The sequence below is a fragment of the Xyrauchen texanus genome, chromosome 2 (genome assembly GCF_025860055.1).
Source record: "Xyrauchen texanus isolate HMW12.3.18 chromosome 2, RBS_HiC_50CHRs, whole genome shotgun sequence".
In the NCBI taxonomy this organism is placed as follows: domain Eukaryota; kingdom Metazoa; phylum Chordata; class Actinopteri; order Cypriniformes; family Catostomidae; genus Xyrauchen; species Xyrauchen texanus.
Genome location: NC_068277.1, coordinates 9535627 through 9562556, shown reverse-complemented (window position 1 = coordinate 9562556; position 26930 = coordinate 9535627). Strand labels below are relative to the sequence as shown.

Below are 26930 nucleotides of genomic sequence, written 5' to 3'. Positions count from 1 at the left end.
ACTGCAAACCTGGATTAAAGAGCATGATCCGCCTTCTGCTGAGGAGGCAGCTCAACTTGCAGATGTCTTTGTAGCAGCTGGATGGAGGATGGAGCCTTGGAGTTTTGCCCTGTGGAAAGGAAGGTAGAGGCCTCCTTCCCGCAAGGCATCCTTCCTGCCAGAAGGGGGTAAGAGAATGGGTGAGAGACATTTGAAACAAACTGAAAATTCTAGTTTAACTACAGTTGGGACAATTAGGTGTTATAGTTGTGGGCAGTTAGGCCATAAGAAACCCATGTGTCCAAACCTGACTAAAAAGGTTACTAATGTTTGTTATGTGCCTCGTGTGATAAAACCTGAGCCTAGTATTATTCCTACGCCAAGTGATGTTACAATTCCTGTGGAATTGAATGGTCAGAAGGTAGATGCTTTGGTAGACACAGGTTGCTCACAGACCTTGGTAGAAACCTATCTTTTATCTAAATGCTTCACAAAAATTGATTGCCCTGTCATGGTCAAATGTATTCATGGGGAAGAACAATCTTATTCAACTGCTGAGGTATATTTAGAGGTTAAAGGGCAGTCCTATTTAATGAAAGTAGGACTAGCCCCAAAATTACTATACCCTGTGATTATTGGCCATGATTGTCCTGTTTTGATGGATTTACTGCTCCCCAATAATACCTGTAATGTGGCGTTAACTCGGGCTAAAACCAAAAGGGGTCCGAATGTGAATGAAGGAAACCTTTGGACTTGTCTACCTTTTTATGATTGTGATTTACCAACCCTTCCAGTGAAACCTGTTAAGTCCAAAGCAGAGAAGAGGTTAAACAAGTTCCAGGGACCAGAAGTACAAGTTACTGACAGGGAGGGTCCAGATGATTTGAGCACTAAGTGGCAACTACCAACTGACATGTCTGAACTGCAAAAAGCAGATTCTGAAATTTCTCAAATATATGCCAGAGCTGCAAAACAAGCAGAGCAGGGTATGGAGATAGTCTCTTTTAGAGGTTTTGCTTTTTGTTTAGACAATAACCTGCTGTATCGTAGGACCCAAGGGAGACAACAAATGGTTCTCCCTTTGAGTGTGCATAAAACAGTGTTAACTATGGGACATTCTATACCCTGGGTGGGTCATCTGGGGCGCCGTAAAATGTATCACTGAATCAGTAAAAAAAATGTTTGGCCAGGAATGACTGAGGATATAGCTGAATTTTGTAAGACATGTCCAGAGTGCCAGTGGATTGCCCCTTGAGCCCCCCGAAGCTCCTTTAATGCCTTTGCCGGTAATAGACGTGCCCTTTCAACGATTGGGAATGGATATTGTAGGCCCTCTAGAAAGAAGTAAAGCTGGTAACAAATATATGTTGGTAATTTGTGATTTATGCAACTCGATATCCTGAGGTTTTTCCTTTTGAAGAACATTAAAGCCAAATCTGTAGCCTACTGTTTGGTTCAGTTTTTTGCTAGAGTGGGGTTTCCTCAAGAAATACTCCCCAATAGAGGGTCTAATTTCACCTCAAAGTTATTGCGATAGATTTATCAGTTGTTGAGGATAAAAGGTTTGAAGACCACGCCTTATCATCCAGAAACAGATGGGCTGGTTGAAAGATTTAATCAAACTCTTGTTCAAATGCTCCATAAATTTGTGAGTGACACTGGGTCCGATCGGGACCAGTGGTTACCATGTTTATTGTTTGCATATAGAGAAGTTCCTCAGGCCTCAACAGGTTTTTCCCCCTTTCAGCTGATGTATGGTCATGAGGTGCGGGGTCCTTTGTCTCTGTTGAAAGAATCCTGGGAACAGAATTCACAGAAATCAAGTAAGACAAATGTCATTGATTATGTGTTGCAAATGAGGGAGAAACTAGAGCTGACGACAAAGCTGGCAGTTAAAAACCTACAGGAGGCACAGAGTAGACAGAAATGTTGGTATGATCGGAAAACTAGACAGAGGGTTTTTGAACTAGGACAACAGGTTCTTGTGATGCTTCCAACAGAGGAGAACAAGCTTTTGGGTATGTAGCAGGGACCGTTTGTGGTTACCAAGAAGTTGCGTATGAAATTGTGACTCCGGGGTGTTTACGTTCTCATACAACCCTACATATCCATCTTTTGAAGGAATGGTTCCCAAAAAAGGAGGCTGCCGTGGTAAATTTAATTAGGGTTGTTGAAGAAGAGGAAGAGGTGGAAGAACAGTATTTACCTGTCTCTCATAATTCTTTTTCAGTTAATCTTGATCACTTGTTAGAGGAGCAAACAAGGCAAATTCAAGCATTATGTGATCCTGAATTGTTTAAAAGTACTCCAGGTTGCACATCAGATTGTGTTGAAACCCAATGCTCAGGTAAAAAGAATGAGTTATCGTATCCCAGAAAGTTTGGTTTCAGCTTTTAGAGAGGAAGTTAAGTTGACGCAAGAGATGGGTATTGTGGAACCTTCTCAAAGCAAGTGGTGTAATCCTGTGGTGTTGGTACCAAAAAAGGATGGTAGTTTACGTTTTTGCATTGATTTCCATTACTTAAACTCAGTCTCCAAGTTTCACTCCTATCCTATGCCCCCGTATTGAGGAACTGATTGAGAAGCTAGGTGAAGCCAAGTTTATTAGCACCATAGACTTATGTAAGGGGTATTGGCAAGTTCCCCTGGCCCCTGAGTCTCGAGAATTGACTGCTTTCTGTACCCAACGAGCCTTATGCAATTTCGGGTCCTTCCTTTTGGTATACATGGGGCTCCCCCTACCTTTCAAAGGTTAATGAATGCTGTTTTGCATGACCTGGAAGACTTTACAGCAGCTTATCTCGATGTAGTTCTATTTAGTGCTAATTGGGAAATGCATCTTCACCATATTGCAACAGTGTTTCAGCGAATTAAAGAGGATGGATTGATGTGAGACGGAGTATTTGGGCTTTGTATTGGGTAATGGTGTTATAAAACCCCAAGTCCAAAAGATTCATGCCATTCAGACCTGTCCACTTCCGGTCACGAAAAAGCAGATTAGGTCTTTCCTAGGCCTAGCAGGGTGGTACCGGAAGTTTATACCTCATTTCGCCACTAGAGCGGCCCCATTAACAGACTTGATAAAGAAGTCATGCCCTAATCAGATTCAGTGGTCCGAGTGCTCTAAGCAATCTTTTCAGGATTTGCGGGAAGCTTTAATGAAGGACCTGTCTTGTATAGTCCTGATTTTGAAAAGACATTTGTGCTTCAGACTGATGCCTCTGATGTGGGAATTGGGGCCATTATGATTTAAGAGCATGAAAATGACTTGCATCCTGTTGCTTATTTAAGCAGAAAACTGTACCCTTGTGAGACAAGGTACTCGGTAATAGAAAAGGAATGCGTAGCACTTAAATGGGATCTTGATTCCTTTAAATATTACTTGCTTGGTCGAGACTTTGTTGTTGACACTGATCATAGAGCCCTCAAATGGATTGATAAAATGAAAGATACAAATGCTCGTTTAACTCGTTGGAGTTTGTCAATGCAACCCTTTCATTTTGTTGTGAAACATCGTCCCGGGTCAGAGAATGTAACGGCGGATTTTCTCTCTCGCCTCCCTTGCGAGTGTTCAGGGGAAGGGAAGATGTGAGGATGTGATGGGTTATTTTTGAGTCGTACATGCCCACATTATATGTTTAAGTGATAAGTTGTATGATATGTATTTGTTGTCTTGTTGCGGTCTAAGGGTGCACATTAGGCAAGAAAGAATTACAACAAAAGTTTTTCTTATATGATACAACACTTGAATGTCAGCGATTATGTAGGTTATAATTTTGGAGTTGTTGTCATCTCAACACCTGTGATGGCTCAAGTCACACTGAATAAAACTGATGGTTATGTTAAAAAATAAAAATATCTGCAATGTTTCTGGGTAGGATGTTTTCTCTCTCCTGCAAAATATCAACATACTTTAGGACAGGTTTCCTTTCATGAAAGATGTGTCATTTGCCTACTTTACATGTAGATTAGAGTTTGTTTTTTAAATTATGTTTTGACCAGAAAAGGTTATTCCAAATCCAGTTTAAGCTGGTTGGAGTGAATGGTAGCTGGTCCAAGCTGGGATCAGCAAAAAACCAGCTACCAGTTGGTCATACCAGCTCAAGGTGGTCAAACTGTTTTTTGGAACACAGGAATTGGTTGATCCGCTTGTACGACAGCCATAGTGCAACTGCTCCCTCTAGGGTTCAAATTGTGACTATAAGAAAGAAAGAAAGGAAAAAAGAAAGAAAAGAGAATGAAACAAAGGAGGAATGGAAAAGAGCTAGAAAGACAGATTGAAAAAGAAAGAGAAAGAAAGAATGAAAAGAGGTAGGAAAACAGAAAGAAAAGAGAATGTAGAGTAAGAAAGGATGAAATAAAGGCAGAAAAAAGAAGAGATAGAAAGACAGATTAAAGAAAGAAAGTAAAGAGGAAGAAAAATAGAAAAGAGGAAGAATAAATAAAGGAATGAAAAAGAAAGAAAAGATACAGAAAGACAGATAGAAAAAGAAAGAAAGAAAGGGATGCAAGCTATACACAATCCCAACAGATCCTATAATTGCACAACTGAGAGAGTTTGTACTCATAGATGCATACTATATCAGGTTCAGTGTGAGGATGTGATGGGTTATTTCTGAGTCGTACATGCCCACATTATATGTTTAAGTGATAAGATGTATGATATGTATTTGTTGTCTTGTTGCTGTCTAAGGGCAAGAAAGAATTACAACAAAAGTTTTTCTTTTGTTTTATTAATTTGAAGTTTGTTTGATTCTTCTTACCTTTCTCTTGGTTCATGACTGCAGCATGGTTCCAGGGGGGGTTTTAAGAGAATGTCCGGCATATCTGTTTCCTGTTTTATACAGTAATCATGGAATTATGGGTAATGTAGGACTGGTCAACTAGGCCTTCTGTTGAGGAGCATTCACTGATTATAGTAGATGTATTTTTAATGTTAGATGTGGTAGTTTATGGTGTATTTGTTATTTTCTGTATTTATATTGATGATTGTTGTATGTTTTAATGTTAATTGTTAAGAGTTTGTTTATTTATGTATTTATCTTGTGTTGTGTTGATTTATTTTTCCCCTGCGAGGGTCAAATGGTTTGATTCTTGGTTTAAAAATGTGGTGTCTTTGTCCGATTAATCACTCCTGAAGTGGACCCTCCATGAGGAGGGTCAAAGGTCTTTCTCCATGTATGTACGTTTGCCATATAGATATAGATATAGATATGGATATGAGCATTGTCTCCTGATGCCTTTCTGGTCAACACCCCACATTCAGTAAATAAGGTCAAATCCTGCCCAAACGAATCCGTTAAGACTTCAGCAATAATCTAATTTTTTGAATGCCACACGCCGTTCACTGTTTCAGATCAACACAATTATCTATATCTTTTATTATCTTTTACATGAAAATCTAAAATTTATTTTGTGTTCACCACTGACAATTTTCCAGACAAGTGCACACTACAGTCATCAAGTGCTCAGTGCACAGCTGTTAGTCGAATCATTTATCACACTGCTGCAGAGACCCCTGCTGTTCACTTTCACAAATGAAAACTGGCATCGTCACTCCCCCTAGTGATCAGTGCTGGTAATACATCAGCTACAGGCATTACTTTAGCTATAAGAGAAGACAGATGTTGACTGTAAAAATAAGAAAAGAAATATATAAAATAAGTTATATCGATAACCATCATGATCAGGAAGATAAATCATCCAATCAGATGTGTGGTTTTGCCCTCTTCTTCTTTTAAAGCAGGGACACTGCATTTGAGGAGGGGTGCAATAACTAATTTCTGTGCGGTTATTTGGACGGGATTCACAAGGAGAAAAGCTGTTCCTGTAAGTGACAAAAGAGGGCGCTGTAGACCAAATGTTAAACTCAGATTTTCCATCCATATTTACATTAAGGTACATTAGTTAAAGGGACAGTTCACCCCAAAATTAAAATTTTCTCATTATTTACTCACTCTCACGCATCCCAGATGTTTATGACTTTCTTCAGAACACAAATGAAGATTTTTTGAAAATATTTCAGCTCTGTAGGTCCATACAATGCAAGCGAATGGTGACCAAAATTTTTAAGCCCCAAAAAGCACATAAAGGCAGTATAAAAGTAATCCATATGAATCCAGTAGTTTAATCCAGGTCTTCTAAAGCTATCCAATCGGTTTGGGGGTGAGAACAGACCAAAACGTAACTCCTTTTTCACTATAAATCTTGACATCTGCAGTCTCCTGTCGATCATGATTTTAAGCTTGTTGCACTTCATGCCATCTAGTGCTCAAAGCATGCGTTAAACACTAGGAATTGTAATCGATCTTGAAATCATGATTTTGCATAGAAACTGCAATGGCAAGTTGTACAGTGAAAATGAGTTATATTTTGGTCTGTTCTCACCCCAAATTGATTATATCACTTCAAAAGACATGGATTAAACCACTAGAGTCATATGGATTACTTTTATGCTGCCTTTATGTGCTTTTTGGAGTAAATTAATAATAATTGTTCCTATGACTTTAAGTACAGTAGGTACATATTATTGCATTATTAATCTTTCTGTTGTATCAGAAAACAGACTTAAACTTTTCAAAAACACGTGTTATCCAATATAGTAATGGTTCTGTTTGGGGTCACTTTGAACCCAGCAAAGACACATTATAGAAAAAGACAAAAATCAAAATAATAATGGGCATTTAAGCAATGCTATACTGTGCACAGTCCACCAATGAGAGAATTTGTACCATGTCAAAAATGTATTGTCATTTGTTCATGTTTTATATCTGGGGTCTCAGATTATTTATTGAGGACGTTTGAAGCATGTAATCAAGTTGGAATTTTGTTTTTGATCAGTTCTCAAGGAAAATGAAGTACTACTAACATGATGTTTTAATGTTATGCATGTGTTTCAAGCTATTTCAGACCCCAAACAGAACACGAGAAAAGACCTTTAATTGAACGAAACATGGAAAAGACAAGGAGCATTTTAATTCTTTATTTTATTCAATATTGTATACATACAAAGTGTCTAGAAAGCTACAAAATATCTACCACTTTATCAAGAAGGCATCAAAATGTTACGGAGCAAAGACAAGACCATATGCAATAAAGAACACACACATAGTAGATTTTTTTTCTTCTCTCTCAGCCTTGCTCCAATGTTGTCTTTTTTCCCCATCATCAGGGGGATATTAAAAGATATCACACCTTTGTACCAAGAAAAGCCAGAATTTATAATTTTATACAAAGCACCTTTTTACAAAAAAAAAAAAAAAAAAAAAAAATCTCTGCACACAAACCCAATATCTTCTTATGACACGATCTTGAACTGGAGAAAAGTTCACTTTAAAGCCAACATCTTTAAATGGTAATGAACATAGGAGGTACCAGTACCTACACATAGACAAAATACAAACGATCAAAAAACGTAAGCTAAACTGCTGACATACTGTAGTCCAGATTCCATTAAAATCCTTGCGTAGTTTCCATTACAAGCAAAATAATGTCCGTTTGACATTCATCATATTAAAGACACAAGTTCTCAGATCCCTACAGACTGTTAAAGGAGGAACTGACATAGCGAATGCACCAGCAGAGCAGCAGTAACAGTATCACCACCCAAAACATCATCACAAAACCATCGCATACATGTAGAACAATACAGGAAGATCTCTATATGAAACATGAACAAAGGGCGAAGGGAAGACAAACACAAAACGATTGACATTGTTTGCCTTTTTGATATCAAGCATACTGAACTCCACAGTTTACTTAAAGCGGTACAAAATACAGAGCCGTAAATCTAACTTAGTCTTTTACTCTGATGCTTCCTTTGAAATCATCCACTTACAAAAACAATAAATGTAGTGTATGGTCTAGTGAAGCCAGCTTTATCCATAAAGGATTTTACAAGTGACCTTGTGGGTGACTATTTGCTAAGGTTTGATGTGTAACACACCTTGACGTCACTTATAGTGTTTACTAAATTCAATAAAGAAAAAATGACATTATAATGGCTTAAAACCAATAAAAAAAATTACGCCATGAGGTTTTTCACATTTACAATTTGATTATGCACTATAAAAGTAGCTAAAGCTCTATGTCAAATAAGTCTGTCACAGAAAGGAACTCAACTTTCTTCAAATAAATGTACAGTTTGCCACATCCACCAAATCAAATGCTGATAGATATTTTTCTCTTTAATAGATACTATATAAATTTATCTCCGTACATATCCACTCACTAGCCCATGTTGATTTTTCTATAAAATTTTATGAAGGCAATGTGGTGAATATTTTACCGACATCCACTTATTTGGTATTTTTGATAATCTTAATAATGCAAAATAATATTAAAGGGATAGTTCACCCAAAAATGACAATCCTCTCATCATTTACTCACCCCCATGACGTTTAAAATTGGTATGACTGACTTTCTTCTGCAAAACACCAAGACATTTTGAAGGATGTACAATGAGTTTTTGTCCTAAAAAAGTCAAAGTCAATAGGGTCAAAACCTTACAAGCTCCAAAAAGGACACAAAGACAGCATAAAAGACTCAAGTGGTTTAATCCATGTCTTCTGAAGCAATACGGTCGCTTTGGGTGAGAAACAGACCAAAGTCCATATTATTCACTATTAATCTTGACATCCGCAGTATCCATAGCGCATTTAAGATTTATAGTGAATAAGGACTCACATTTTGGTCCATTTCTGACACAAAGCAATCGTATGACTTCAGAAGACATGGATTTAACCACTCGAGTCGTATATATTATGTTTATGCTGCCTTAATGTCCTTTTTGGAGCTTCAAAATGCTGGACCCCAATGACTTCCAGAGTAGCGACATAAACACATCATGGGATGCATCATTTAAAAAAGCTTCATTTTTGTTCCACAGAGGAAAGAAAGTCATGCGAGTGAAGACGGCACGAGAGTGAGTAAATGATGAGATTTCATTTTTGTGTGATCTATTCCTTTAAGTCTTTTCTAAGCTGGAAAAGTCTGAACCAAAGGCACTTTCATGCTACAGTGCAGGAAACAAAGAGGAGATAAATGCATCTCCTTACACTTTTTGGTCTTTTTACGGATAAAAAAGGCAAGATCGGATAGCTATGCATGTCATACGTTTTACATCACTGAGACTTCAGTAAGAAACGGTTAAAGGTCGACCAAATGTGCACACTGGCCAGTGCTCTTTAATTATGATGACACATACTATAGAATTTAAATAATGATGCTCTTCTGTGTTAACTTCATACACTAAGGCACTGTGCTGTATATTGTTACACTTTGGCAGTTTTGTACTGTACACTTCCTAAAACATGTGACGATAATGAAGTCTTCCAGCTTAGGAAAGAGGTCACAGCTTTAGTGGCATCTTTTGGAGTTCACACAACTATTATTAAGGCTTTGCAGTCGTACAAAACGATTAGGCCACTGAGACATGGGCTGTGTGGGTATGACAAAGGCAGCAGGATTGATTCCATAACTAAATCTGTATTAAAGATGGAGAGCATGTTCAGGGATGGGCTTCATCTGTGGAACAATTGTGTCCCAATTCAGAGGGGAAATCTGTGGGAGTTTACGCTCTAAGGCAAGTCCAACAAGTGGATCCAAGTGCTCGGGTTAAGTCGATAGATAATCTATCATCCCCTGTTAGTTAATGCAATGCTTCTTGTTTTACTTTTTACACAAGCATGTTGGCAGGAGACATTTAACTGTAGAGGAAACAGTAAGGGGGTTAATTTTCTGCGTTTTCTTATTGCAGGCGATGACATAAGTGAAAATAGACACAGGTTGCTATAAACTTCTGTTATCACAGTGCAGTAATTGCTCCGGATGCCAACGAAAAGGAATAAAGGAACGTGCACAAAACAATTCTTTTCAATGGCTGGACTACTGAATTCCCTGAATTTTCTGGATGTTCTGAATGCAGGAACTGCTGTTTTCCGACAGCCACAATAATGTTTTCTTTTTTCATCTACAGTAGCGTTCATTCAAATAAAATAGAAATAAAGAATGACATTTCTCAAATACCTTTTCTTTGGGAAAACCTACAAGTATGTGAGAATGTATATACACATTTGTACACCTAAATCACACATTTATGGCTACACCCATACACGTTCATACAAATGACATAAAACACGGACAGGAGACTAATATGTTATCTTTTCGTGAACTTACAGGATAAAAATCAAAGTGAGGTTGTTTTTTTTAGATTCAATCTAAATCAACCCATGCTTAAATTCGAATGATACTGTCATTTTATATGTACAGCCTATGAAATGAACGTTGACATTCTTTCTCGTATTAAAGCATAATACAACTGTACCGCAATTCACAGGTGCAGTTATACGTCAAACACATATTAATAAAGAAAAAAATATATAATTATATGCGTCACCCAAATGTGTGGGAAAATCATCTTGAGTAAGTGTTAAGCGAGAGGCACTGCCACTGTACTGAGGTTGAGAGTCTTTGTGAAAGAACGGCTTCATTCCTTCACAAGTCTGTAGATGTGATGCTGGGCTCCGTGTTCACTGTTTGACACCTCGAACACACAGGCCATGCACAGCAGGGTCTCCTGTGTGTCTCTGTTCGTGACCACCTGAAACAGAGAGAGAAATGGCATAACTGTAAAAGTACCACAAATAAGGTAAAAGTACCGTCTACACTAGGGCCTGTTTGTGTGAATACCACTAAACCAGCCAACAACATTTTCACCCCAAACTCAAAAGATAAAAGCAAATGAAAAAGTTGTATTGTTTATAGGACCATAAAGATTTTATGCACTGTGACATCATTTTCTTGCCAGTTAAAGGAATACTTCACCCAAAAAAGGAAAACTCTTTTGTCAGTCAAGCTCCAAAATCCGTAAGAGTTTTCCTCCTCCGTGGAACGCAAAAAGAGACATTTTGAAAAAGTTTGACAATATTTTTTAAATGCAATGAAAGTGAATGGTGACCGATTATTCTGCCAAACATTTTCTTTTGTGTTCCACAGGAGAAAGAACTGTAAGTCTTTGGAACAACATGAGGGTAAGTAAATAATGACAGAATTGTCATTTTTGGGTGAACAATCTCTGTAAGTACTTCCCCCTCCCACCCTATTCTCAAACGTAAAGCAAAAAATATTATATCATAAATATACTGCAAATAAATCCACAAATAAATACATGAAATTATTATTATTATATAGTTACTGTTTTCTTCATTATTATTATTTATAATATAATAATAACAATAATTATAAATAATATTAATTATTATTATTATTAAATATTAATGAAATAAATGTATGAAAATGACCATGGAAAATAATGTAAATAAATTATGATTTTGTGTTTATTATTATTATTATTAGTAGTAATAATATATTTTTTTATTTTTTTTATTTTAATAAATATAAAACATTGTAACTCATAAAAATCACCATGAAAAATAATGAGAATTACTAACAAACTCAAAAGTTAAATATGGTAATAAGAATTTGCTGTAAGTTGCGTTAATATGAAAATAAATCCACAATGAAAAAAAATCTTAAAGGAATAGCTCACCCAAAAATGTACATTTTGTCATGATTTACCATAATCTCATTTGAAACCTGCATGACTTTCATAGAACACTTAAGGAGATGTTAGGTAGAATGTCAGCCTCAGACATTTCATCACTTTCATTGCATCTCTTTTCTTCATACAATGAAATGATTTGGCAACTGAGCTTCTGCTACACATTTTCTTTTGTGTTCCACAGAAGAAAGTGCTGTAAGTCTTTGGAGCAACATGAGGGTGAATAATGATAGAAACCGACTGATATAGGATTTTTGAGACCGATAATGATACCGATTTTAAATGGGGGAAATTAACCGATTACCGATATGGTGGCTGATATAGCTCATTTCTGGAATAAAAACAGACCTTTTCTATATGACTATGCGAAGGTACTCAGAAGGCTGCTTCCTTAAACAAATATTCTTTATCAAAGAATATTTGACATTATTATTATTATTATAATACAGTTCAACAAATTCTAGAAATGAACACTGAGAAAATAAAGAATAAATAAAAATACAACAAATAGCTTAAAAAACACCAGTACTGTATGTTTAGTATCAATCTAATGCTGACTATTAAAATAAAGAATAAATAAAAATAAATAGCTAAATAAACATCAGTAGTACTGTTGAGTATCAGTCAAATGCTGACTATTTTAATACTTCCAGTCAATTTTTGGTTGCAAAACAAGAAGCATTTACACCTGCCGAGACAAGAGATAAACAGCAGCAGCGGTGTTCCACCATATTCTGCTATACTAGTTCAGGGGAAACTTTCAAGGGTGGAAAACCAAACTTTTAAATATGACATTTTGTAAATGCAACGACTGGAATTGTTCGGTTGAAGGGGGTACCAAACTGTGAATCCTGAACAAACAGTTTGGAGAATACGTGTTTACACGCTGACAAGGTATGTATGTATCTATATGATTAGCTAGTTAGCTATGAGCTTGTTGTCACTGAGAGTAAAAGATGGACTTTATTTACTTTCCAGCATTGCGTCTCACCAACTAGGTAACATGAAAACAACACTCAACAGACACAATCCACCACTCCATCGTTGTCTGCTGAGCTGAACAAAGATGCTCTGATGTTTACCTTTCAATCCACTACATTACTTACTGCACTGACAATCTATAGCTGGCTAACCACATGAGTGACATGGTTTTCAGGGACAGGATTAACGTTATATTAGTTATATTGTAAAGGGAAAATTATGGGGTCATTGTTTATTAACTTTCCAGTATGTATTTCACAAACTAATTTGGAAGGGTGGATCGATACTAAAGTATCGATACTTCCAATACTGATGTGCTATCAAGAATATCGATCCTGAAGCTCGATACTAGTGATATTATTTACATTACATGAATATCAATGCATCACATAAGCTTTGAAGTGGAAAATAATAATTATATGAGCGAATTGTTGCATGGCACTGAAAATGTAAGCTCAGTGTAGTTCTAGTGGGAAGACTAGCAGCTGTACATCATCGTACCTTTAGCTGGGTAACACCTAGCCAATCACATGTAAGCCATTGCTTTATAAGTCTGCTCACAATATTACATTGCCGTTTCAGTGTGCTAATTGAATAAATTACATTTATTAGAGGTATCACTATTGGTATCGGTGACACTGGCCTAAAAGTACTTGGTATCGGGTCGAAAAGAAAATAAGTGGTATTGCCCATCCCTACAAACTAGTTAGCAAGTTACAGAGAAGACACCGCTTAACTCCGCCCTGTGTGCAGAGCCACCGTCAGCTCAGCTCTGTAAACAATGGAGTTGGAGAGCGCTCTGCTGGACAAACTACGTTATGACACCAATTCTAAAGCACTGTTTTCTTCATTATATTTTCTGAAAAAAGTTTTCATATCTGCGCATATCAGTAAACATATACGGCGATATCGATATGTTGGTGACAGGCTAATATCGTCCGACCGATATATCGGCACTAGAAAATAATGACAAAATATTGGGGTGAACTATCCCATTATGTACGTCCCTCCTCACCCTACTCTCAAAAATGTAATACAAAAATAATTTTCATTTACATTGCTGTAATGTAAATAAATATATTATATTAATGATATATTGTTATTTTTTTCTTCATTATCATTAACTATAATATAATGATAATCATAACAACAACAAAATAAACAATTAATATTATTATTATTATTATTATTACTATTAAATGTTAAATTACAAAAAATGTGAATGACAATGGAAAATAATGTAAATAAATTACTATTTTGTTATTATCATTAAATAAATAAATATTCATTTTACAAAAAAAAATCCTTGTATCTAATGAGAATCACCAGGAAGAATAATACATTTAAAGTTTAATAAACAAACTCAAAAGTTAAAATATGGTAATGGTAATTTGTGATAACAATGTGTATAAATATGAAAATAATGACAAAATGAAAAAAAACCCCAACGGAATTGTTTATCCAAATTATCATTTTTGTTTTCACGATTTACCATAATCTAGTTTCAAACCTGCATGACTTTCTTTTTTTACATAAAACACATCTCCATAAGGAGATGTAAGGCAGAATGTCAGCCTTAGGCACAATTCATCACTTTCACTGCATATTTTAGCCCCCAAATTTAATGGTGACATGTCGGCCCATAATATTCTGCCAAACATTTACTTATGTATTCCACAGAAGAAAGACAATAATGCAGACTTGGAAATATGGGTGAGTATAAGACATAATTACAATTTTTGGGTGAACTATCCCTTTATTGGTCCTAGCAATTCACCAATAAAGGCAATGTGCTCACAGATGACAGTCAAAACCCAGAAGAGCAGGCTTGCTGCTGCACTGCTACAGGTTTAACAGTGAAGCACCAGGAAGTGAGGAATTTGGAAAGGAAGAGAAAGGAAATGAGCAGGAGAACACAAGAGATTATCAGGCTGTGCACAGCACTACAGGAATGCAAAAAATGCAGCTCAGAGGCCACAGGCTCCACCTTGCACTGGCCGCTCTCACTGATTGGCTCAGAGGAACTTGGTTTAAACATGAGTGATAGATAAGCAGACTCACCAACAAGATGGTAAAGTTCTCCAGGACACTATTCATCATGTATTTCTCAGGCAGGTGTTTGAGTTTGTGGATGAAGTTTATCATGTACTCGCACATGGGAGATCGGCTTATCCTGTAGACAAAGCGTCCGTTCTCGAAGCGAGCATACTCTGTCTAAAAGGACAGATGAAAGAGAGATGACAGAATGCACTAACAAAAACTACCATGATTTTTTAACAAGTACCATCACGGTTCCTTAGCATTCTTTTCAAGTACCATATAACTACACATTAAATGAATATTTGGGTTCAATATACAGGTGAAACTCGAAAAATTAGAATATCGTGCAAAAGTTCATTAATTTCAGTAATTCAACTTAAAAGGTGAAACTAATATATTATATAGACTCATTACAAGCAAAGTAAGATATTTCAAGCCTTTATTTGATATCATTTTGATGATTATGGCTTACAGCTTATGAAAACCCCAAATTCAGAATCTCAGAAAATTAGAATATATGAAAAGGTTCAGTATTGTAGGCTCAAAGTGTCACACTCTAATCAGCTAATTAATCCAAAACACCTGCAAAGGGTTCCTGAGCCTTTAAATGGTCTCTCAGTCTGGTCCAGTTGAATTCACAATCATGGGGAAGACTGCTGACCTGACAGTTGTGCAGAAAACCATCATTGACACCCTCCACAAGGAGGGAAAGCCTCAAAAGGTAATTGCAAAAGAAGTTGGATGTTCTCAAAGTGCTGTATCAAAGCACATTAATAGAAAGTTAAGTGGAAGGGAAAAGTGTGGAAGAAAAAGGTGCACAAGCAGCAGGGATGACCGTAGCCTGGAGAGGATTGTCAGGAAAAGGCCATTCAAATGTGTGGGGGAGCTTCACAAGGAGTGGACTGAGGCTGGAGTTACTGCATCAAGAGCCACCACACACAGACGGGTCCTGGACATGGGCTTCAAATGTCGTATTCCTCTTGTCAAGCCGCTCCTGAACAACAAACAACGTCAGAAGCGTCTTACCTGGGCTAAAGAAAAAAAGAACTGGTCTGTTGCTCAGTGGTCCAAAGTTCTGATGAGAGCAAATTTTGCATCTCATTTGGAAACCAAGGTCCCAGAGTCTGGAGGAAGAATGGAGAGGCACACAATCCAAGATGCTTGAAGTCCAGTGTGAAGTTTCCACAGTCTGTGTTGGTTTGGGGAGCCATGTCATCGGCTGGTGTTGGTCCACTGTGCTTTATTAAGTCCAGAGTCAACGCAGCCGTCTACCGGGACATTTTAGAGCACTTCATGCTTCCTTCAGCAGACAAGCTTTATGCAGATGCTGACTTCATTTTCCAGCAGGACTTGGCACCTGCCCACACTGCCAAAAGTACCAAAACCTGGTTCAATGACCATGGTATTACTGTGCTTGATTGACCAGCAAACTCGCCTGACCTAAACCCCATAGAGAATCTATGGGGCATTGCCAAGAGAAAGATGAGAGACATGAGACCAAACAATGCAGAAGAGCTGAAGGCCGCTATTGAAGCATCTTGGTCTTCCATAACACCTCAGCAGTGCCACAGGCTGATAGCATCCATGCCACGCTGCATTGAGGCAGTAATTAATGCAAAAGGGGCCCAAACCAAGTACTGAGTACATATGCATGATTATACTTTTCAGAGGGCCGACATTTCTGTATTTAAAATCCTTTTTTTTATTGATTTCATGTAATATTCTAATTTTCTGAGATTCTGAATTTGGGGTTTTCATAAGCTGTAAGCCATAATCATCAAAATTATATCAAATAAAGGCTTGAAATATCTTACTTTGCTTGTAATGAGTCTATATAATATATTAGTTTCACCTTTTAAGTTGAATTACTGAAATGAATGAACTTTTGCAAGATATTCTAATTTTTCGAGTTTCACCTGTAAGTTTTGGCATTATACTGATTACCACAAAATGTAACCTCTGTGAATTTGAATGCACAATCCAGAAATAATAAAATCCACATTATGTAGAAGGGTTGGCACACCAAAGAACATCCTATTTAATTTTTATTCATGCTTGTTCACCCAAATATGAAAATTCTCTCATCATTTTCTCATCCTCATGCCTATACTATCAGCTCTATACTATCAGCTCTGTACTCTTACTGTATTTCAACAATTTTCTCTCATTTAAATCTGTTAATAACAACTAAGCAATTTGAGGGGAAAGATCTGAGACAAAGTTGAGAATTAAAAGAAACAAACGAAAACTCCATTAAGTGCCAGATGAGATTTTGTAATTTCATGGACAACATCTGTTGCTTCCTTTGGCTGTGCCTCTATTCAGATGAAATTTACCTCCACTTTCTCCACGACCTGTTTGCCGAATGAGCAAACCTTTGTGGAGCAGGTGATGGTCATGTTCTCCGGACTCTCGTACAGACTGGTCACTCCGTAGAAGGCCCCCGTTTCATCTTGAATGTTGCAGTTTAAGTCAGCCTAAGAACCAAATGACATCACAGTTTTAAGTGATGGATGGCTTTACGTGCACATTATGTTTAGGTACAAAACTGCCATCTAATGGAGATTGTTAGCATAGCTGTGCAACTTATTTGCAATGAATGACTTACATTTCAGTCTGTTTCTCAAAAAAAGCTATCATATGGCTTCAGAAGACTTGGAATTTAGTGCAAGGGTCAAATTGACCACTTTTTACTTATAAGTCATTTTGGACGCCCCTTCGCACTCATTATGAAAAAGACCACTCTGGACATTATATTGCAATATATTGGTGTTCCACAAAACAAAGAAAGCCTTACAGGTTAGAAACAATGGTGAGTAAATGACAACATAACTTAAAGATTGTATTTTCCATGTACTAAACTACAAATCAAAGCAATTTCTCCATATTAGTCTTTAACAGAAAAGAGTGTCTGGGGTTCAAGAACATATTAAAAAACTTGAAAACTCAGAAAGAACAGCTTGCTCGTAGCTCTTTCAGTACGCTTGTTCATTACTAGTATTAAAAAACAGGAGAAGAAAGCAAGCTCAAATATTAATTTCTGCCATACTCTCTTTTCATTAAGACCAGCTTGTTACATTTCCACATCATTTTCAAGAGAGGCATTATTGTGCAGATCCAGAGTTTCATTTGAAATTCAGATCCCTCTGTCACTTCAAACGGAATTTGAGCAGCCGCGCTCTGACCGCAACATGGCCTACTTTGTTGGTTGCCGCTAGTTAGCATTTCACAAAATGCATGCAATGTTTGAATAGCTATTAGGGAAGCAACCAGGTCATCCAATTGTTTTGAAATATTAAACTGAATAAGCGCAAGCTTTGATCGTGGACTCTCCAGCTATGCCATGCCAAATATAGCTGGCAGTCTGGATGCACAAAGCTGTCTTTAAAACTTAAGTGGCCCAGTGTCTTTAGGGAAATGCATAATTTTTCATGGATGTAATCACACCGTGGATACATATTTGTGATAAATAAGCAGTTGTTTCTAATCATTTCACTCTCATTTGTTGAAACCAAATACTGGGCATATATTATACAGCACACAATAAAACTACAAAATATTTCCTGAACTAATTGTGTTACGATGGCAAATTTTTTCTTCGTATAATTGGCTCTTGCATTTTGTAAATTGCTAAACAAATGCACATTTTCTGCAAAGATTTACTTACCCAGAACTTAATAAGGAAGAAGGAATTCTGAGGACCCTTGCCAAACAGTTCCTTTAATCCTCCTTTCTTCTCTGGGAATTTATCGTAAATCTGACGAATGTCCACCGACTCCAGCAAGGCATCATTGTATGAGTAATTTGTCTGACCGATGTGCACGAAAAGATGCTTGTTATACTGCAGGGAGAGAGAAAAATTCAAACAGATTAGACGCAATAAATAATCTTCTCGAAATAACAAGTTTGCGCACATTTTAATACTTTTGAAATTGTAATTATATTTGTAAAAACCTGCAGGGAAAGCTAATTGTGATATTCTCAGAAAACCCACACAGTATCACAGAATATTGTCTTTTTTTTTTTTTTAATCATATAGAAATAACTGAAAGTTATTCAGCACAAATGTATATATTGTTTCTCATTTTAGTTATTGATATAAACACTGCAAGCAACGCTTAATGTGATGTTCCCACAAAGTAACTGAAAAAGTTTTGCACTTGCTCAAATTTGTAAATTTCGCACATTTGAATTATTATTGTGATAATAATTCAAATTATTAACATATTTAAAAAAAAGTATACAATCTTCTCAAAATAACTGCAAGTTGCATAAATTCTAATATTTCACACATTTTGATTATAGTAAAACACTACTGGGAAAGCCTATTGTGATATTCTCAGAACAACATCCACACGGTGTTATAGACAAAACATATATTTATATTCCTGGATTTTTTTTTTTATAAATCTTCTCAAAATAACGGCAAGTTATTTGCGCATACATTCAGATAAAAATAAAAAAACACAGCAGAGAAAGCTTATTGTGATATTCTGAGGACAATACCCACATAGTATCGTGGAAATAAAAAATATATTTGTAAGTGGTACTTGTCCATGTAAAACTCGCCACCATGATGCTAGGGTGTTGTATCTGGTTGCCAAGGTGGTTCAGTGTGGTTGCTATGGTATTCTGGGAGGTTACTAGGGCATTAATATGTGGTTACTTACTGAAACAAGTCAAAAGAGCCCACCTTCAAGTCTCTTGAAGTCAGAAGTTTACATACACCTTAGTCAAATACATTTAAACTCATTTTTTCACAGTTCCTGACATTTAATTGTAGAACACATTTCCTGTCTTAGGTCAGTTAGGATCACTAATTTATTTTAATAATGTAAAATATCAGAATATGAGTAGAGAATTATATATTTAACTTTTAATTTCTTTCATCACATTCCTAGTGGGTCAGAAGTTTACATGCAATTTGTTAGTATTTGGTAGCATTGCATTTAAACTTGGGTGAAATATTTTGGGTAGCCTTCAACAAGCTTCTCAAAATAAGTTCCTGGAATTTTGGCCCATTCTCCAGACAGAACTGGTGTAACTGAGTCAGGTTTGTAGGCCTCCTTGCTCGCACATGCTTTTTCAGTTCTGCCCTCAAATGTTCTATCGGATTGAGGTCAGGGCTTTGTGATGTCCACTTCAATACCTTGACTTTGTTGTCCTTAAGCCATTTTGACACAACTTTGGAGGAATGCTTGTGGTCATTATCAATTTGGATGACCCATTTGCGACCGAGATTTAACTTCCTGGCTGATGTCTTGAGATGTTGCTTCAATATATCCACATAATTTTCCTTCCTCATGATGCCATCTATTTTGTGAAGAGCACCAGTCTCTCCAGCAGCAAAGCACCCTTACAACATGATGCTGCCACCCCCATGCTTCACAGTTGGGATGGTGTTCTTCGGCATGCAAGCCTCACATTTTATTCTCCAAACATAAAGATTGTCATTATGGCCAAACAGTTCAATTTGTGTTTCATCAGACTAGAAGATCTTTGTCCCCATGTGCACTTGCAAACTGTAGTCTGGCTTTTATGGCGGTTTTGGAGCAGTGGCTTTCTTGCCGAGCAGCCTTTCAGGTTATGTTGATATAGGACTCATTTTACTGTGGATATAGATACTTGTCTATCTGTTTCCTCCAGTACCTTCACAAGGTTCTTTGCTCTTGTCTTTTTGCACCAAACTACGTTCATCTTTCAGAGACAGAATGCATCTCGTTACTAAGCGATATGATGGCTGTGTGGTCCCATGGTGTTTATACTCACGTACTAATAATGTTTGTACAGATGAATGTGGTTCCTTCAGGCATTTGGAAATTGCTCCCAAGGATGAACCAGATTTGTGGAGGTCTACAATTTTTTTCTGAAGTCTTGGCTGATTTCTTTTGATTCTCCCATGATGTCAAGCAAAGAGGCACGGAGTTTAAAGGCCTTAAAATACATCCACAGGTACACCTCCAATTCAGTACACCACCTATAAGAAGCTAATTGTCTAAAGGCTTTAATTTTCTGGTATTTTCCAAACTGCTTAAAGGCACACTTAACTTAGTGTATAAAAACTTCTGACCCACTGGAATTGTGATATAGTCAATTAAAAGTGAAACAATCTGTCTGTAAACAATTGTTGAAAAAATGACTCGTGTCATGCACAGAGTAGATGTCTTTGCTAATATTAAATCTGCAGAGTGGTTAAAAAAAATTGTTTTAATGACTGTATATTATGGGTCCTTCCTTCAATGCAAGTGCAAAATATTATTTTGCCCATTTTACGTCCACTACTCAAAATTCTTATGTCTGATCGGATATCACAGCTCTCCTCAAGAAGCTGCATGAGTATCATGTGAAGTATCATTTGTGTTCTTAGCAAGCATCTATTATAGGTCTTTAGGTAGCAACCCCAGACTTAATTGTAAAGACAGAACAATTTCATAATTTCAGCTAAACGGCTGATAAATGACTTCAGTCATGCCTAATCGATAACAAAACAAAATTCTCTGGAAAGCACACACAAACAATGATGGATTGCTGCCGTCTGAGGCAAATAAAAAATATGTGAATCCTAGCCTCTGGGTTGACATTCTGAGAAAACAGAAAAATAATTATTTAGCTACTAGAATGTCAAGACATTATCCAGCATTACTCAAAAAGAGGGAGTTGGTGAAATGCCTCTCAATGTTTAAGAGCCAGGGGGCTTTCCAAGAAGTGACTGTGTTTTGCCTCCATAAAGAAAACAAGATTCAATGTCATAATTATAGGTGCTTGCCAAGGCAAGCGTTACTATTATTATTGCTCATATGTTTTTTTTTTCTGTGTTAAATTCGCCTCACAATTTTTGTTTGGTGGATGAAAAAAAAAATTATAATAAATTGGCAAAACAATATAATAAATATAATGAGACCAGAATATCCTCTTTTGATTTTGGATAGTACACAACCACTTAGACAAGCCAAGCAACCACCTACTGCAGAACACGATAGCAACAGCATACCATTGCTCTAAAAAACAATCAGAACACCTAAGCAACCACATAGAAACGCTCTGACAACCACCCACAGAACTCTACAATTACAGTTATAACTTTTTGCACCACTCACATTTTCTTTATTCTCTATTCAACTGAATTACTGAATTGTGTTACAAAATCTACTACTGACACTTGATAGACACTAAAGTGACAAGCAAAATCTACTCACAGAATCTGGATCTCTCTGGTGTTCCAGAAAAGCGGAGAACTCCACCAGTCTGAGTTTCGATGTGCCGACAGATCGGCCCTGCCAGGCAGGAAATGTGTGTGCTGGTGGTGCTGCAGGCTCATAAGCTACACACACACATTAAATAAAATATTAAAGATTTATTTATATCCACTCGTCATAGAATTCCGATGCGTGTTTTTTGCAGAAAGATTGTAGGTCACACATGTCAATCATTACGAACTTTTCCACTATCGGGCCAAACTGTTCTTGTTGCGGAACAAGGTTCATTGGCATGATTACGGTTTTCTTTTTCCACAATGGTTCTGTGAAATCAGGATTAAAATGGACTGACTGGGCAAGAGACCAATCTTGAGTAGTCACGTCACTGAAGTCATTCCAACAGCATGGTTCACTGTACGGCTGTGAAATTTGTATCGTACCTTATTCAAGTGGAAATGGTAGTGGAACGGTTACTTACCGGGCTCAGTGGAAAAAGAATGCTGGAAAAGAACTTTGTGATAACAAGGTCACACACACACACACACACACGTTGGTCTACCTATCATTATGAGGACTTTCCATAGACATAATGACTTTTATACTGTACAAACGATAGATTGTATCCCCTAACCCTACCCCAAACCTAACCCTCAAAGAAAACTTTCAGCATTTTTACATTTTCAATAAAACATTGTTTAGTATGATTTTTAAGGGATTTAAATTATGGGGACACTAGAGATGTCCTCGTAAATCACATTTATAGCATAATTACCCTTGTAATTACCAGTTTATAACCTAAAAAAGTGTCCTCGTAAATCACATAAACACACACACACACACACACACACACACACACACACGAAGAGCCTGTTGAATCTGGACTGAATCAGAGTTATTGTAAATAAAAACTAAATTAAATAATTTCTGTTAACTGAAATAAAAAAATTACATAAATGGAAAAACAGAAATTAAACTAAAACATTTGTGACTACAAACTCTCAAAAATAAGTATAAAATTAAACACAAATTAATTTCTGTTTTTTTATAAATTCAGTATATTATCAAATTTGAAACTATTACAACCTGCCTTTATCAAACATGAAAATGGCATTAGATAGCGATAACACTAGACATTTTAACGGCATGACATTTTTTTTTATGTAAATGCATGAACTTGGTGGCATTGAAATACTAAAACAAAAATAAAAGACATACTGTAAAAGAACACTAACAAAAAATAAACAAAATTGAAAGGACTATTTGAAAATAAAATACAATTGTGATACATACTTGAAATTGTAGTTGTGACTGCTGGCTGGATAGTGTATGCTTGTTGAGCAAATGGTTTGATGCTAAAACAAAGAGAAAGGAGATTTAAGAATGGGAAACCAGCAGTCTGAGTGTCTAGCTCCTCTACATACTGAAGTGATTATGAGGGTTATATGGCAAAGAAAAAACAAAACTGTGCAAAGTATTCAAACTTGGATTCAACCCATTTCTGCCTCTAAGAGATAGAGAGAGCTGGACAGATTGGGGAAAGACAAACATCAAGAGGAAAATAACAACAATAAAGCATGAAAACAGCTAAGTAAAGGAATATTTAATTCTCTCATAATTTACTCACCCTCATGCTATCCCAGATTTGTATGACTTTCTTTCTTCAGCTGAACACAAACTAAGATTTTTAGAATAATTTCTCTGAGGTCCATACAATGCAAGTGAATGTTCTCCAAAAATGTAAAGCTCCAAGAGCACATAAAAGTAATCCAGATGAGAATCAAGTGGTTTAGTCCATGTCTTCAGAACGAATATGATAAGTGTGGGTGAGAAACAGACTGATATTTAAGTCCTTTTTTACTATCAATCTCCACTTTCACTTTCCTTTTCTTTTTGCCGATAATACATTCTCGCATTATCGCCACCTACTGGGCCAGGAGAAGACCTGTTTCTCACCCACACCTATCATAAAGCTTGTGAAGATATGGATTTAACCACTGGTGTCTTATGGATTATTTTGGATTACTTTTATGGTGCCTTTATGCGCTTTTTGGGGTAGCTGTGGCTCAGGTGGTAGAGCGGGTTGGCCACTAATGGCAGGGTTGGCGGTTCGATTCCCGGCCCACACGACTCCAGATGCCGAAGTGTCCTTGGGCAAGACACTGAACCCCAAATTGTTCCCAATGGCAGGCTAGCGCCTTGCATGGCAGCTCTGCCATCATTGGTGTGTGTGTGTGTGAATGAGTGTGTGAGCACTTTGAATACCGCTAAGGTTAAAAAAAAGCGCTGTATATGTGCAGACTATTTACCATTTTTGGAGCTTAAAAGTTCTGGTCTATTAGAAGTATATAAGAAGAAATATTCTTCTAAAAATCTTCTCTTGTGTTCTGCAAAGGAAAGAAAGTCATACACATCTGGGATGGCATGAGGGTGAGTAAATGATGAGAGAATGTTCATTTTTGAGAGAACTCTTCCTTTAAGTAGATGTGCTTTTCCTGAAGGAGAAGGTTTTAGGTTTTGATTCTGTGTAAATTAAATGCTGCATCAGAGCCGCATTGCCGTTGGCATGACACTCAGTGCGTGTCTTGTTTTTAGTTGGATGTGTACATGAATCACCATATAATATGACACCAAGGTCAAGGCAAGTTCAAGCACACATTACAAGACAGAAGGTCATCACCCTGCGCACACTCGCAGTTTCTTGTTTTCTGTTGAGTTGGTACGCACTCTCCACAATCAATAGCCACCTGAGTGAGTTCAGATCATTCTCCTCTTTGACTGTAGCTATGATTATGAAATTCTCACACAAACTCATGCGCATGGCAACACGAGAGTTGATTCTTGACAAAATGCTAACAAACAATATGGAGAAAGGGCAGTCATTTTTGCACTGATTTGCACAGAACGGAAAAGAAAAGCTGCCGAAATATCTAGATGAGACTTAGACAGCAGTTTGATCCCCTTTTTATTAGCTTACCAATGCCTCACTTTCGTCTAGTTTTTTCCCCCCACATTGGCTGTTACTCTTTGTTCTTCTCTTGCTAATCGGGACATTGCGCAAACTTGACAACTGGCCGACTAGATTAAGGTTTAATTTGAAATAAAAAGTCATTTAAATTTTAGTTTTTAGATTAAAATTTATTTCAAGTAAGTTTAAACAATACTTTAGTTTGAAATTAAATTATTGAAATTTAAGAGTGCACACTAGAAGAACGTCGCTGATGGGCACGTGCTGCAAGTTGGCTACAATCTGGGGGATTCATTTCGCAAGACTAGTCACAGACATCAAAGATGACAGGATGAGCGGCTACAGATGCAAGAAACAAGAGTAGGGATACACCGATGTATCAACTGCCAATTAATGACCAAAATTAAACCATCGGCAAATTGATTTTTAAGCATGAAAACGCTGATATAAAAAAAAACGATGGTTTATTAAAAATTAAATTTTTTATGTTTTAATGCATGACATGTATCATTAAACATGGTTAAAACTTTGTGTATTCAAATGCACTATCCAGAAACAATGATAGCCACACATTAATGAGGAAAAACCATTGTTATAAATGTGACAGTTGTTAAAGCGGCACTTTAATACAATACATGATGAGTTAAAACCATCCAAAACGCTTTGAAACCCGCAAACTTTGACATTGGTATGGTATCCATTAAGGATGCATGACTGAGTTGAAATCACAATATGGTCTTTTCGATTACTAAACCTTAAAAATAGTCTGCATTCAGCGATTCAGTCAGCATTGTGTAAGCAAGCGGCACCCTCTACTGGTGTTTATAGCATTATGTATTATCCACAATAAACTTAATAAAAGGTGTTTTTTTCCTTTGATAACTTTTTTCATAATGTGATTGACATTTCCATGGAATTGCCCCCATATATGCATAATATGAATTTGTAATGTTCTCTTATATACAGTACAAACATGTCAAATGTGATTTCTGTTGTTTTGAACTACAAAAACTGTAGTGCAAACATTTACAAAATAATATTTTTTTTCACATCAATCATCACGCTTGATATTTTATTTACATCTTCTATTTGTCTTTCATTGTGGTTCTCTTTAAAAATGTTGGCCTGTCATGTGTTCAACCGATCCAATCCATGTTCAATGGAAATTGTTTATTTTTAGAACAATAAAAAGCTTTTGTACCTCTTTTTATACATTTTTAAAACGTAACTTCTGAGGAAAACAGTGAGCTGATGGCAAAATAAGGCAAGTGGCAAATTGGCCAATAATCAGGATCGATATTGGCCAATAATGTTTTGATAAAATCGGTATTGGCCAAAAATTGTCATATCGTTGCATCCCTAAAAAAAAAGCATGCAAATATTTCAATCATCATTGCCATCGGTTTGATTTTGAACAGCCAACGATAAATGGCAAACATCAATATCAAGTCAATAGGACATTTTCAAATATAAATCTTTCTTAGGAAGCCTGAGGGTTTCACAAATCAAAAGGGTGAAATTATGGTTTTCAAACTGAATTGATTTAAATTAAACTGAAAGTATGGCTCACCCAAAAATAAAAACTCTCTCATCATTCACCCATCAAATCGTTCCAAATCCAAACAACTCATTCTTCAATGGAACGCAAGAGGTGAAATTCTGAAGAATATTTATGTTGCTCTTATTTCCATACAATGAAAGTGAATGGTGACTGAGGCTGTCAGTCTCTAACATTCTAACTAACATCTCATTTTGTGATCCACAGAAGAAAGAAATAATGGTTTAGAACAATGGTGAGTAAATGATGACAACTTTTCTTGTATGTTGAACAATCCCTTTATGGCTAAAGGAAGTGTAATGTAGACTAAGTTTGTTAATAAAGCGCTTTGACGTGGTTCAGAATTAATTGCAGATTACTGTCGAAAAAATAAATCTGAGGAATATCAGTACTCACTCTTGCGAGGATCCAGGCTGGCCCGTAGAAATCATGCCCTGCCAAAACTAGAGAATTAGATAAATAAATAGACAACAACAGTCTATCCACACTCACACACTGTCTGTACACTCTTGATACACAATATTACAGCCCAGTAAAAACGAGGTACACTACTGTATTTGCCATGCATTCTAGTTATCTTGAGTGTGGCATTAGTGTGTTATCTGATGAGGGCAGGTGATGTGGGTATAGCTCTGAGAGTGTGAAATGGGA

The 26930-nt window shown here is 36.7% G+C and overlaps 1 protein-coding gene across 2 annotated transcripts in view; it reads right to left on the bottom strand.

Moving 5' to 3' along the window:
• Positions 1–6953: 6953 nt before the first annotated feature.
• Positions 6954–26930, bottom strand: part of LOC127660265 (transcriptional enhancer factor TEF-1-like) — a 99549-nt gene continuing 79572 nt past the window's right edge. For both annotated transcript variants that reach the window (XM_052150398.1, XM_052150405.1), the window contains 7 exons: positions 26676–26722; positions 23047–23108; positions 21757–21881; positions 18228–18401; positions 16897–17037; positions 14582–14734; positions 6954–10579 (listed from right to left, as the gene is read on the bottom strand). In XM_052150398.1, the coding sequence (XP_052006358.1) occupies positions 10466–10579; positions 14582–14734; positions 16897–17037; positions 18228–18401; positions 21757–21881; positions 23047–23108; positions 26676–26722 (816 nt within the window). In that variant the 3' untranslated portion in view covers positions 6954–10465. The remainder of the gene's footprint in view (positions 10580–14581; positions 14735–16896; positions 17038–18227; positions 18402–21756; positions 21882–23046; positions 23109–26675; positions 26723–26930) is intronic.